Source organism: Patella vulgata, chromosome 3, assembly GCF_932274485.2.
Source record: "Patella vulgata chromosome 3, xgPatVulg1.2, whole genome shotgun sequence".
In the NCBI taxonomy this organism is placed as follows: Eukaryota; Metazoa; Mollusca; class Gastropoda; family Patellidae; genus Patella; species Patella vulgata.
This window is the reverse complement of record NC_065881.2, coordinates 62,715,982-62,730,328: the sequence shown is the minus strand read 5'-3', so window position 1 is coordinate 62,730,328 and position 14,347 is coordinate 62,715,982. Positions and strand designations below refer to the sequence as shown.

At 32.5% G+C, this 14,347-nt stretch overlaps 1 protein-coding gene across 2 annotated transcripts in view; it reads left to right on the top strand.

Moving 5' to 3' along the window:
* LOC126815155 (zinc finger homeobox protein 4) overlaps window positions 1-14,347 on the top strand; it is a 60,210-nt gene that overhangs the window by 20,395 nt on the left and 25,468 nt on the right. For both annotated transcript variants that reach the window (XM_056099455.1, XM_056099454.1), the window contains exon 2: window positions 8,411-11,405. In XM_056099455.1, the coding sequence (XP_055955430.1) occupies window positions 8,465-11,405 (2,941 nt within the window). In that variant the 5' untranslated portion in view covers window positions 8,411-8,464. The remainder of the gene's footprint in view (window positions 1-8,410; window positions 11,406-14,347) is intronic.

Here is a 14,347-nt window from a genome sequence, read left to right as displayed (position 1 = left end):
ACAGAAATTTAAAATACAAATGAATGGATGAAATAAAATTAGATGTAACACATGTGATTTTGTTCTTATTCTGTAGACCTATAGTTAATTAAATCATTTCACTAATAACATGCCAGCTACTTTAACATGTATAATTCAAGAGAAATATATAGAACAACCAGCAACAATAGCAAATTAATTTCAGAGTGAAAAAATAATTAGTTTTTGAATTGTATGGGTAACTGTGAATAAGGGTGTTATTTAATTATATGTTTGGTTGGGTTCTTTGAATGTGATTTTTATTATAGTTTTCTAACAATAAAACATATAGTTAGATCTTTTCTCTTTTATTTGACAGTCTTGTTAATTCTTTATGTTTTGTTCTGGTAGGTAACAAAAAATACCATTATTTATTCAGTAATTCATTGGTAAGTCAGAAAATTGAATTGTAATAGATTATTGAGGGTATAATTGGGAAAAAGTAATGATATTCCTACCAATACAGGGTGTAAAAATGTCTATATGAAGAATTAGCTAGAATTACATTATCTGTTTTTAAAAACCCATATAGATAGCATTTTGTATATTACTCCCATTTCCAATCAATCAAATATATGGAAACTTTCAAATGATTTGCAAATACTGCTTTTGATTTCACGAAGAAGTTTAAAATGCTAGAAAACCATAATTCTTTATATTCATTTGTAACAGGATATTCAAAATTCAAATTTATTTAAGATAATAGATTTATAAACAAAAAACAAAGAAATTGTCAATGAAAAATCCTTTGAAAGATAGTGCCATCAGTAAAAGTTAGAATTTGCTGATATAAAGATAGATAAGTTTCCAGGAATTGAAATCTAATGACTATTAATGATTTGGCATATAAATTTTAAAATTTGACTAAATTGTCCCAGAATAGTGTTTAATGCAAGTCAAATACTGTGAATTATTTGCAGACAATCTTGAAGCAAATCATTAACACATGTAGTTAACACAGGGCTAAGGAAAGAATCCTAGGGTGAAAATAAAAGTGAAATGAGGGGTCAAAAAGTCATTCTTTCTTTTCAAAGCCCTATCACCATCCTGTTATAACCTATAGCCTATGGCCAGGCACCTGTGGCTATGTTTTCTGTCATTGGTAAAATTATAATTAGTTATTTGCATATGATACGCTCTGATGGCGTGGAGGCCGCCTTGTGGTGAGAATGGGAGTTACCAAGTTTGATTAGAAGAGAAGTGATTAGTTTAGCTTGTTCTGTGTATGTATTAACTTGTTGTCAGATTGGACTGCTTGTGTGAAGGAACTTTTGTGGATTTAAAACTAGTGTTATTATTGTGGAATTTGAACTTGTTGGATCTTTATGCTCATATCTGGAGATTTTTTTCCTTTCTTGCTACTGTTTATGTGTGTGTGTAGTGTACATTGAGTGGATTATTGGAAAAAATCCCACTTGTGGGGAAATACGACATGTGAGTATTGTAACAGCATCTTAGCCAGACAACAGGTTCATTCATTCACAATATAGTGTGATAAGGGTGGCCCAGAAGTCACTAATGTTTAAGCATGATATTACCACATACTACTATTCAGCTTCTTCAAAATGATACCCTTTTATTAGACAATTAGCGTTGTTTTTAACACGGATGTATTTTTGTAAAAATGGATATTTAATTAATTTACTAATGGAAGGCAAAAAAATTAATTAATGGTATAAGTATGGATTTGTATATTATAGTTTAATTTTAGTCAATAATAAGAAATTCTTTTGAAATTTTATTCTAATAAAAAAAAAACATTTTTTAATCAATGAAAATGTTGATCGTCATTATCCATATGTATTTTAATTATCATTATTGTTTATTTAATCTCTTAATGAATGTATTTAATTTAATGTGACTAAGGCGTTAATGTGTTTTCTCAGTTGATATATCTTAATATAGTTAATTGACCGTATAGTCTGTTGTATAATAGTATTTAAACCTAAAAACTTGAACAATAACTTTATAATTAATCCTATTAACTACTCTAAATATATCAAGTACATACTTGCTTAATGTGATTTGTTAAAAAAAAAAACCTAATAGTTTGTGCGAGACCTGATTTGATGAAGAATTCATTTTCAAATTGATCGAGTCCTGTTTGTTGGAAGATTTTGGTGCGTCATAACCTTATTACAATAGATTAATCTGTTTTATAATTCGGCAAAAAAATTCCACGAGAGAACCAATTCAATTTGCTTGCATCTTTAATCTAATCAGCAATGACATCATTTTCTGGAGATAGAAATTTATGATTTTTTCTTGTCAAATATTTCTCTCTCAAGTTGTGGCGGTAATTGATTATTTTGTGAGAGATATTCCAATTTATGACAATTCTCCATTTTCCACCTAATGTCATATTTTAATATCACAATTATTTTCTAGATTTCCTGAAATTACTTAATTTTTTTATGTAACCAATCTTTGTGTGCAATTGTTCCAAGCAGTTCACCCAAATTCTTCGATCTAGATATATCAAAGAGACAAAAAATGTGACAAAGTTTGAAGACAGTGATTTATTTCTTGTCATGGCCTAGTCTCTTTGTTTTCTTCACTAGACAGATCCCCTAGCACCATCAAATTTGACTGATCTATTTATTTGAATGACATGGAAACACTACACACTACAAGTTCACAAGTTGGTTTCCGCTTGTAGACATGTTAGCAAGTTGCCTTTGAATAGGCCAACACTCAACAAATTGTTTATTTTATTCAAGAGGGAGGGGGGATTGTTCACAGGCTATAGCAAAGCTGAATACATTTTCCATTTAATCAAATTGTATTTCAATTGATTACTTCACACGTTTAGCAGAGAGGGAATTTCAATAAACTTCCTATGGTTTCATTGTACGCTGTTTGCTACTTGTTGCTCTTTTTAAAAGAAACACGTAAATCGCAACTTGTGTGACACTCTTATGAATATTTATGTATTTTAGAAGAAGGATTAAGACTGTGTTCGATAGAGTCATCTAGATTCTTTCAATTGTCAAATTACACTGAATGTATTAATCCTGTATAATATTAGCTTGATGGTAAAACTTTTAAAAGCATTTTTCTTTCAATTTCCAAATAAAAGAGAATTTCATTCAAAATGTAAAGATTTGTAATTTTCATATATTAAAAGTGCACTTTTATAGATATTGCTGTTCACGCGAATGTCAGCTTGAACGATTTTATTAATGCAGTTACTAAATATTGTGGTCTGTTTATCATTCATGCATCAATAAACTGATTTCTGATAGAACCTAGGAATTCAATGCTGAAAATGTTACCTTTGCATCTCTTTGTATTAAGTCTAAAATCAGCCATTTAAATAATGTCTACATCTGAAGATGTAAAAGCTTGAACCCTAATCGTAAAATAACAAGAGAAACATTACTAATGACGTAACAATTGAAATGAGAGAAACTGAAGTTTCCAATTTAGATGACACATTGATATTTACATGGTGCCAAATTGGTTTGATTCCACCATCTTGGAATTTGCGTAAAGAGCATGTAGATGTTACAGACTGTGTAAAAAAAATACAGTAGCATTGATACTAGAAATAATACACCTTATAAAGGAATTTTTTTTTTTTTACTTGTACATGTACTATGATGTAAAGCTTGCCTTAATGCTAATAAATCATGTTACTTTCTTTAGTCTTGAAGACAGTTTTAAGTCAGAGTAATTGCGTTCTTTATGGTTACATATTTCTTTCAAGTTATCCACGTTATTAAAAACATGTTTAATTTCATAGAAAACAAAAAGGGACATTTGTGACTGGTGAGAAAAAGGAGGATTGACATGTTTTGCCAAGTGCATTTTTAATGATAATCATTTATCAAGGCTATGATGTCATCTTATAATTAAGCGAACATGAAGTCATTTTTTTTATCCAAAGTTTATTTTCATATTAAGCCCTGATTATTTTCTTTATGTAATTCCTGGTAATATTTTATGTTTTATCAATCAAAATGGTAATTAATCAATACATGTTCACATCAGAGATATTTGTTGAGTCACTTTTAGAGGATTTTTTAGTGTGGGTTGATTTTGGGGACATATTGCTAAGTCTTCCCCCCATTGAATGAACGTGTGTTACATGTTACACTGTTTAAGTCGTTGGAAGCATCCTGCTAAGATGATGAAGATAAGAACATGATTCAGCTGTCTGTTTGTGAATGTCTTATTGTAAACCATAGTGCACCTGTGTATGTATGTGTATTTGGGTATCAGTAACGTCATTATGTAACCACATTACTCCAACACCTTGAAACTGTAGGCCTGCTACTACTAGCACTGTTGTGCTTCTCTTTTACATGTTGTGAAATCGACAACACTTTTCATGACAGCTTCTATTGACTTTGATTGACAGTTCTTTGTCAGGAAAAGGCAACATGGCATTTGTAAGCTTCCATACTGTAAACTACTAAAAGTCTTACCTGGACTGTTTAAACAGCTCAAACTAAGTCTGGCTTATTTAAACATTGACTGACTCTAACACTAAGATCATCAGTGTTGACTGATTGTAACTTTCATGTTAAAGTAATGGGCATTTCTTCTACATTACTTCATCTATTATATGTATAATAAGTGTCAGATTTTTTTTCTTCCCTCCATGGAATGATTCTCTGTGGGATTTTTTTTTTATTATGAATTTTTTTTTTTTTTTTTATTAATGAAGATCAAGCTTAATCAGCTATTAAAAAAAAAAACCTGCCATAATATTAAAAGATTTTGTGGATTTCTCAAGGATTGGTCTAGAAGTCTGACTGCTCATGAACCCTAAACAATTGAAAAATTGAGCGTGAAGTTTGACTGTTTCTAGGATTGAATAAATTGGTTTAGAATATTGTCAGTTTAATAGACATATAAATTAGATAAGGAAAGTATGTTTTAATCATTATGTAACTTGATTCTTTTATAGAAGCTTATGAAAATATGTGTTAGGTGATGGCAGTTTCAGACATGTCTTAATGGTTTTATGTTCACTGTTTGGTAAATTCATTTTATCTACCAGTTTAAATGAGTGGTTACTGTTACTTTTATTTGCTTCTAGTGCCCTAACACATTTGTAGGCCAATAAAAGGCGGCTGTTAATCGGGTTGACTAGTAGGTAGATTTCTGACCTTTTCTCTGCAGCGCCAATCACCCCAACACTTCAACACTCTAACCAACACAAGCATACAGTTTGATGACTTTGCCATTCATGCCGTCTTAGGCCAGATACAGTAATATTTGTTTAACAGTGTAGGCTGTTGACTGGTATACTGGTGATAGCTAAATAAGTATGAGAAGTTACACATTGTATTCTAACAGACCTTTGAGTAAAGCTATACTCTTGTCAAAATTAAACATAAACCTCGTAAGTAATTTATCTGAAAAAAAATTTTTGACTGATCGATCTTTCAAATATGGACATAAACATAGCGAATTAATTAAATTTTAAAATTTTAAATATATTTAGATGTTAATTTTTGTGAAAAAAATAGGAACTAAAAGCAGATTGAAGTAAACTAAATTATCTCTCTAAACACATTAGCAGTTATCAAAATATTTTAATTTTTACCTTTCTGCGATCTTGGTTTTATTTATATATAAAAATTGCATTACCAACATGGTAGTTAAATTAAAATTGTAACTCTACAGTTAACCAAATTTCTTTTACGTATGGCTTGTAAATGAAAGTTTATAATGTTATAAAATGTGTAATAAGATATTTGGCAGCATGTATAATTTTGTAAGCTGTACAGAAATAGCATCTGAGACTTAATATATTTGGCCTGAAGTAAAACTGTTTCAACCAATCTTATTTTAAGTAGGAGTAGAGACAAAGCTTGCTGTTTATAAGCAACCCTGGGGTGTTCACTTTATCATTGTGTTATTTCATGGTTTATTTCACCGGCAGGTTTAACACAACGCGTTAAGACTGGAAAATAAGTCTACAAATAGACAAGTGTTAAGTATTAATGGGCCAAGTCAACAGCCTGGATAATCAGGTGATCTTGATGTTAAGCTTTATAAAACATGTGCGTTAAAAGACTTGTTGATCAGATATACACCTTCACCCAAGCTTTCAAAATTAGACGTGGAGATCATATCTAAAACTAGAATATATGTATGTATGGGCTGGTTAATCCTTGCATGAAAGAAAAATAAATCCCAGGCGGTTGTATTTGAAAGACTGGTAAACTGTGATGATAGACAAGTGTAGAGAAAAAACACCAGCAACTGTAAACAAGACTGTGATATTAAAGCTCTGTAGTAGGTGGTCTGCTCTACTACTACTGCTGCTTAAATAGAACCTGGAGAAGAAAATTACCCAATATTCTCCCAATTTAATAATTCATTATTTATATTATCACCATGCTAATTACTCTAAGTATAATAGATGAGTACTGACTTCAAACACACACAGAAACACATGCCCCACTCTACTTAAAGCTCTAAACCATTTTCTTAAACACTAAATCTACTACAATTATTTCATCCAGGAATTGTCAAAAGTTGGAATTATAGAAAAAAAAAAAAAAAATTTAGATTAGAAAAAAACACATTTCTACACTATGCTTTTAATCATTCTAATTTGATTAGTAGCCTATTCATTAGGTAAGGGGGACCACGGTGACTCAGTGGGTAAGCCGTTAGCTCACTAACCTGGAGGTCCCGTGTTCGATCCCTGCCTTGACCGAGAAAGTTCTTCAGGATTTTCCGGTGTGGTTTCTCCTTGTCAGTGGTGCAGGACCGAGGGCCTGCCAAAGGACAACAGATGGGCTGAAAAACCGAGGTCCCATGTATACATTGGTGTGCACTTTATAAAGATTTGATATAAGAGTAGGCCGTAGCGCCACTGTCCGGGTAGAATTTTCCTCATAGCACACTGTATGGCATATGCCCGTCTTCATTAGCCCAGTTGGAGCAGAACAGTAGGACATTAAACCCCATTTCATTTCATTTCATTAGATAAGTTCAATGACATAGTCAAATGGAAAAAATGATAATAGACGCAAGAATCCATTTCAAATTTTTCATTACTTTTCTTTCACCTAATTTTTAAAAAACATTTTGCATTTTTTCTATCTTTTGATAGAATCCAAGGATTTTTTTTTCGAGATGAATAGAATGAAAGTGTATTATTAAAAATTGAAATATAAGGAAGGCATAAATATATTGTAATGGGAGGAAGAAAAAGTATTAAAAGTGAGTGGTATGAGGTGATTTATTGATCTGAGATGATGAGTATGATTGGTGAACTGATGGTAGGGATAAGAAGCTGATAGAGACAGACGGACCCATAGTGCACCCTGTGTAAACCTAATTAAGCTTCTAGATCACACTTGGTGGTATTTAGCTAGATGTATCAAGTTGCCTGATTGGACATTAACTGCTGGTAATGAGCAGCCAACTCATAATTCAGTCTGAAATCTGTGTGAAGTCACAGCTTTAATGTCTACTTCATCAAATCTAGCACAACTGCCAAGAAAAGTTCATTTCTAGCTAATTCTTCACAGGATTTCTTTCTATTCTCAGTGGTCTGTTATTACATGTAAAATGATATGACCTCTTGTCACTGATAAAAAACATTCTAATATATATCGACAGCTCTTCTCTATAAGCAGTATATTCTAGACACAAAATGACATAATTGTTAGTAAATGGACAGTATTTAGACCTAATTATAAGAAAATCTTCAGAGACTTAAGAGACATGTTGAAGCAAGACCATTTAATATAATTGGATATTTTATTTGATTCTTATTACCTATATCTCTTAATTGCCATTAAGAAGATTATTTGCCAACAAATTAAGCATATCATATTTAATAACAAAAGAATATAATAGTTCATGCAAAGCCTGGTTTTGAAAAAAAAAGATTATTAAAAATAATCCATTGCTGAATTGTTTTTCATTAGCCTGTCAAATCTAACTATTTTTGACAGCAATCATAGATAATTTCTACTGCATTTAAATACTATTTTAGCTGGAGATATTTTCCTGTTTACATCATAACTAATGCCCTACAGTTTATAAAAGTAATTATTATAATTATAGTTTTCAAACATTTCTTGGCTGAGTAATTTGGCTTTATGTTTTTTGATGTTGTCTATCTAAGCTTAAATATGTAATTATTCCTCCAATAAACTGGCCTGTATTATTAGAATATTTTGTGTTATTACTCTCAATTTGGTGAAAATTAGATTTGTCAGTAATTAGTTTTCCATGTTGTTTTTATGGTCTTCTTTCAGCCATAACAATTTTTTTCTGTTTGTAAAGTAAGTAGAGGCAGACACAGGTTGACATCTTAACAATTTCACTCAATTTAATTGATTAATATTATACATGTACATGTGCGCGTAATCAGACATGGGTTAATAATTCTTTTTTTTCTCTTTATATTTTTCAGATGAATTTTACAACATACAAGTAGAATGGCTGTACGAGAAAGATTGAAAACAACATGGACATATCGTCCTTAACATCTGATGTCTCGGAAGAATCTCTGGGCCACTTGATGATCCCTTTAGCCCCAACAACCTCGATGGGAGATCAGCAACTACCAGACATCGATGGTGTAGATAGCAACCAATTTAACGCAACCAGTAACAAAATGGCTACCACAATGAATGATAGCAGTAGTAAAAATTTTCTTGATTACCACAACAATTTAGTTTTAGGAAGTCGCGATCTTAACCTAACCAACAAGGTTCAGCTATTTCCTGAAACTAAAAAAACTGAATCGACTCAAGATTTGGGTGAAAAATTAAATGGAACGATGGATATAGGTTCGGATAAGGAAGACCCTGTTGACTGTGATAACTGTGATGGGGAATTCACCACATTGCAACAGTTCATGGACCATAAGTGTTCTAAAATACAAACTGATAAATCCAACTGTGTTAATAATGAAACTGATTTTAGTGATGCTGAAAGCTTTAATGGTAAAATAGTGTACAATCCAGATGGATCAGCTTATATTATAGAAGAAAGTGAATCAAACGGTAGTGACAATGATTCTATAGATATACCTCAACAAGATGGGGCCATAGTGGACAATAAGGGAACCTTAATTTCTTCTTCCCCAGCTGTGTTTCCACAAATAGCTAATGCATTTTTTGTGCCAAGAAATCCTGGATCTGTTTTAAATTCCCTTTATCAGTCTTCTATTTCTTCAAATAAAAACCATCAAACTCCTATCATGCACAGCTACCGAGTGTATGATGTGCGAACTAAAGATAATAACAATGACTCTAAGAGTGAGGATTTCTCAACAGAGAACCACACTGACACAGATGGTCCCACAGTTCCAACCAAGCCCATACTTATGTGTTTTATATGTCGCTTGTCCTTTGGATATACCAAATCTTTTCATTCTCATGCAGCCACAGAACATTTAATGAAACTTACTGAGAAAGAAAAAAGGATTTTAAATAGCAAGAATTCCTCCGCTATCATTCAAGGTGTTGGTAAAGATAAGCATCCACTGATGTCATTTTTAGAGCCGGTTTTCTCTAATGACTCCATGTCTAACAATAATTTATGTCATCCCAGTACATCTGATGTAGTGGACACTAAATCCTCAACTAATACTAGTTTTGTCTACACAAAGCCAAAATCAGTTGATATTGTTGTTAATTCAACAAATTCTAACCCGTTATTTCAAGATAAACATCAGTATTCCAATCTGTGGGGAATAAAGTCTGTAGAGTCTAGGGAAATGGAGAATAATAACAATATTCCAGATGAGTCGGATTCTAGTGAAGATGAGGCGGATTCTTTACAACCAAAGCTTGTCATCAACTCTGGCAGCGCCCCAGCTACTAATTCTTTATCGATCAACAGCATTATAGAAAGAAGAGGCTCTCCAAAAACCTCATCAGAAGCATCACTTCTTTCCAGTCCCTTGCCACAGAATATACCTGGTTTCCTTGGAATGTGTGATGAACATCCACAAGGTCGTCTGCAAGGAGTAGAGTGCCCCAAATGTGACATTGTTTTAAGCTCTTCCCAATCACTTGGTGGTCACATGACCATGATGCATTCACGCAATTCATGTAAAACTTTAAAATGTCCCAAATGTAATTGGCACTACAAATATCAAGAAACACTTGATATTCATATGAAGGAGAAGCATCCAGAAAATGATGCTCAGTGTATGTATTGCCTCAGTAACCAATCACATCCACGATTGGCAAGAGGAGAAACATATTCATGTGGATACAAACCATATCGGTGTGAAGTTTGTAACTACTCCACCACAACGAAAGGTAACCTCAGCATTCACATGCAGTCTGATAAGCACATAAACAACATGCAGGACCTTGCCAATGGCAGCACGGAAATGAAAATGCCACCATCTGCACCCCCAACACCAACCACTCCTTCTTTTCCTGATGAGTCACAATTTAAAAAATTACAAAAGCCCAAGCAGACATGGCGCTGTGATGTCTGTAATTATGAAACCACTGTAGCCAGAAATCTACGCATACACATGACAAGTGAGAAACACACCCACAATATGATGGTGCTTCAGCAAAATATGAAGCACATGCAGCAGGATATGCATATGCAAATGAATCAACTCATGATGCTAGGGCAGCAAGATCATTCTTTATTTGGGCTTCCATCTCCAATGAGTGGAGGCATGTTTCCATATGATCAGTCTATGTTAATGACAGGAATACCTCCAGGCTTTGATATACCAGTCAATCTTTCTAAAGAAAATGGCACCCCATTGGAAGCAGAAGATATTCCTGATGCAGCCAAGCTGTTTCATTGTTGCGTCTGTAACAATTTTACTACAGATTCTTTAGAGGCTCTTCATCAGCATTTACAGCTTGACCGAACCAAACAACAAGAGAATGAGCATGTGACAGTATCTGGAGGAACTTATCTCTGTAATCTGTGTTCGTATAAAACCAACCTGAAAGCTAACTTTCAACTACACAGTAAAACAGATAAACATATACAACGTCTACAGCTAGTAAACCACATCAAGGAAGGTGGTCCTGGTAACGAATGGAGACTAAAATACCTGAATGTTAGTAATCCTGTCCAGGTTCGATGTAATTCCTGCGACTATTACACCAACAGTATTCACAAACTTAACGTCCACACAACTAACTTACAACATGAATCTAGTGCTCAACTCTTTCGTCACTTACAATATGAAGAAGCAAAGCTCAACAGTAGCCCTAAGTATTACCACTGTGCCATGTGTCAGTACTCTACCAAAGTTAAACTGAATTTGATTCATCATGTTCAGTCTGTTCAGCATTTACAAAATGATGCAGCCTACAAGAGCCGAGTGAAAGAAGACAGTGCTCAGAGTCTAGATGTTGACCAAATATTCCAAGTCCGCAAACTTACAGATGATGATGACATTGACTTTGATGAAGATGGTAAGTAATAGTTGAAAGGAATAAAAAAACAAAAAAAAACATGAAAGGTAGTCTTTAAAATTAGTGTTGTTGTAAGGTGTTCTAAAAATGAGCTGTGGCTATATTATTAATTTGCATTAAAAGAGGAATGCATATTCTGATTTCTCTAATCTTGTCCATAGTCAACACTCTACCTTTTGCAAATTTGCCAAAGAAAATATTTAATTTGCATCTCCAGTCATTACATAAATACAAAATATTTATAAAGATATTATTTCATTTCAATACAGTACATTCTCACTTTCCTTCTCGATAAACACGATAAAATAATATACATGTATCTGTACGTTGATGGTTCATTGTACATGTATGGTACATATATCTACAGTACATCTTTCTAAAATAGACAAAAACATGGGTATGCATTTACCTTAAACTTGTTACAGATAAGTGTTTGTTCTTTTTACATTCAAAAATGCATTCATGTCATATTTTTTTCAAAATTTATTTAGTTATTTAAACCTGCTTTATGCTTATATAGAAAGATATGTGTCAGAGATTTCAATTCAATAAATCACCAAAAATTTAGTTTATTCAACATACAAAATGTTCTGTAAAGTAATAATTACTCACAGGTTTTCACTTCTTATTTGAACATGTCAGTGATGATCACCTTCTGTACATTTCTACTCCTATTATTTTATAAAAATGTATGTTGAAAAGTGATAAAACAAATAGATAGTTTAAAATTAATAATTCTATAAAATATCAGATGTGTGTAAAACTTGTATGGATATTATTTGTTTGATAAGATGGTCAACTTACAGATATTACCATTTAATTAAATGTCATTTCTTTTCTTGTTTCTGGTATTTTTGGTAACATTCAGAATGACATTCTTTGTAAACAAAATTATTCAATCATGAAATATATTAATGAGCAATTCCATACACAAGTTTCTAGTCCAAATTGTATTATTGTTTAAACAGAATTTTTGTCTAAAATCTGTTTTATTTTGGATGTCACATTGGTGAGAAGAAAATTTAATGACTTATTATGTAGAGCGTCAAAGTGTATGTTTCATTGTTCCATTAACAAAAACTGTTGACTGTAAAAGCTCATGAATAGAATTTTCAAACAGATTTAAATCAAATACATTCTCCAATCTAAGAAATAGTTGATTAGTGCTGGAGGCAATTCAACTAGTTTCAAAAACCTGTAGAACAGCTTATTATTTTTGTAGCTTTATTGAAGCTTTGTCAAACTCTCTCAACCAAAACCACATTGGTATATCTCATCAGTCAATATAGACCATGATCCTTTTGTTGTAGCTGGGCTACAATATACCTTTCTATCAAACTAACTTGTTGATTAGTAAATTCAAGTCTCAAGATATTACATATGTAGCTTAAAATTCTATTTACTATATTATGCCTTCAAAATGTATTTTACAAATACTGTAGACACAAGGATGACATCTTTATTAGAATTCTTGGAAAAACATTTTTAATTATTTTTTTTTTTAGACAAGTCCAACATTATTGAGGGTTTAAAATAAATTATTCAAGAAAAATGTTTTTCTAAAATCTATAAAAATGCAAATTTGGAAAATGAAATGCCTGCTCAACTAGTTTACAACATAAAATAAAGTTGTTACTTTCAATCCCACTTACAAATCCTGTATAAGGAAGGAAAAGAAAATATTGGTATGAAAAGGCAAGTTTTATAACAGTGTCAGAAAATCGTGACAGGATTGACAAAAAAGTTTATTGAGCGTTTGAGTAAGAAAGGATATTGATGGATTTGACAAACAGTTTTTCAGTGAAGGTGTCAACTACCTGAGGCAGCCAACAAAGATAGTTTACTTGTTTGCACCTCATGTTTTAACACACAATGTGATCAACGCACTTTGTTATTTGTTAAAGTAAACTTCTAACGCTTAACCCGAATGCATGATCTGCTCACGCTATGTGGCCAATTTTGTTTTGACGGATTTTACTTCTAATCTCTTTTCTCACCTTCGGAACATTTTGGACCTTTTTTCAAACATTCTTTATCTTTTCTTGTTGTCCTGCCTCGAACAAGCTAGTGTTAAGGTTGGCAGATAAACAAAGAAAGGAAACTAACAGTAAATTCTAATTAATTGATAAGGTCTTGGGAAAAACAATTAAAACATTTTTCATCAGTGCACAAAACACTTTTTTAGCTTATATTTTTCATTGTATGTTCTAAGGTGTTAAAGATCTCACAGATAGAAAAAAAAAATAGTATTTAAAAAATCACTGGTCTGAAGCCAAGTGTACTTGTTAAAAAAAAAGAAGCAAGGGAAGAAAGTATACTCTCAAAATGTGCTGGTATTTTGTATATTATGAATTTATTTATAGATTGGTTTTTCCGAGTAAATAAGGTTGTGGGTTTGATTCCACTGTTGGTTGAGAAAGTTCATCGGGATTTTCCAGCATGGTTTCCGCTTGTCAGTGGTGCAGATCAGAGGGCCTGACAAGGACAGCTGTCTAGTCATTCGGATGAGACAAAAAAACAATGTCCTGTGTACACATTGGCGTGCATGTAAAAGATCCCTTGGCAGTTGGAATTTGATATAAGAGTAGGCCGTAGCGTTGCTGTCCAGGCAGAATTTCCGAGTAAATATGTCCTCCCACTGCTAAAGACCCCTACGCGCAAGCGAATTATTGAAATAAAATTGAACCATGTGTTAGTCCTAGTTTGTGTCAAGTGGATGTTAAACCCCATTTCTCTCTCTCAACGATTTCTGATAATTACCGCTAAAGTTATGGTCCTTAATGTTTTTGAAAAATGTTGTGGACGCTCTAATATATCTGATTGACTTTAAATTTATACACAGTGTTTACGGTCATGAGACGATGAGGCCTATAGATTTTCAAAGATTTCCGATAATTACTTTTAGAGTTATGGCCCTTGATCTTAAATATTTTGTATACTTA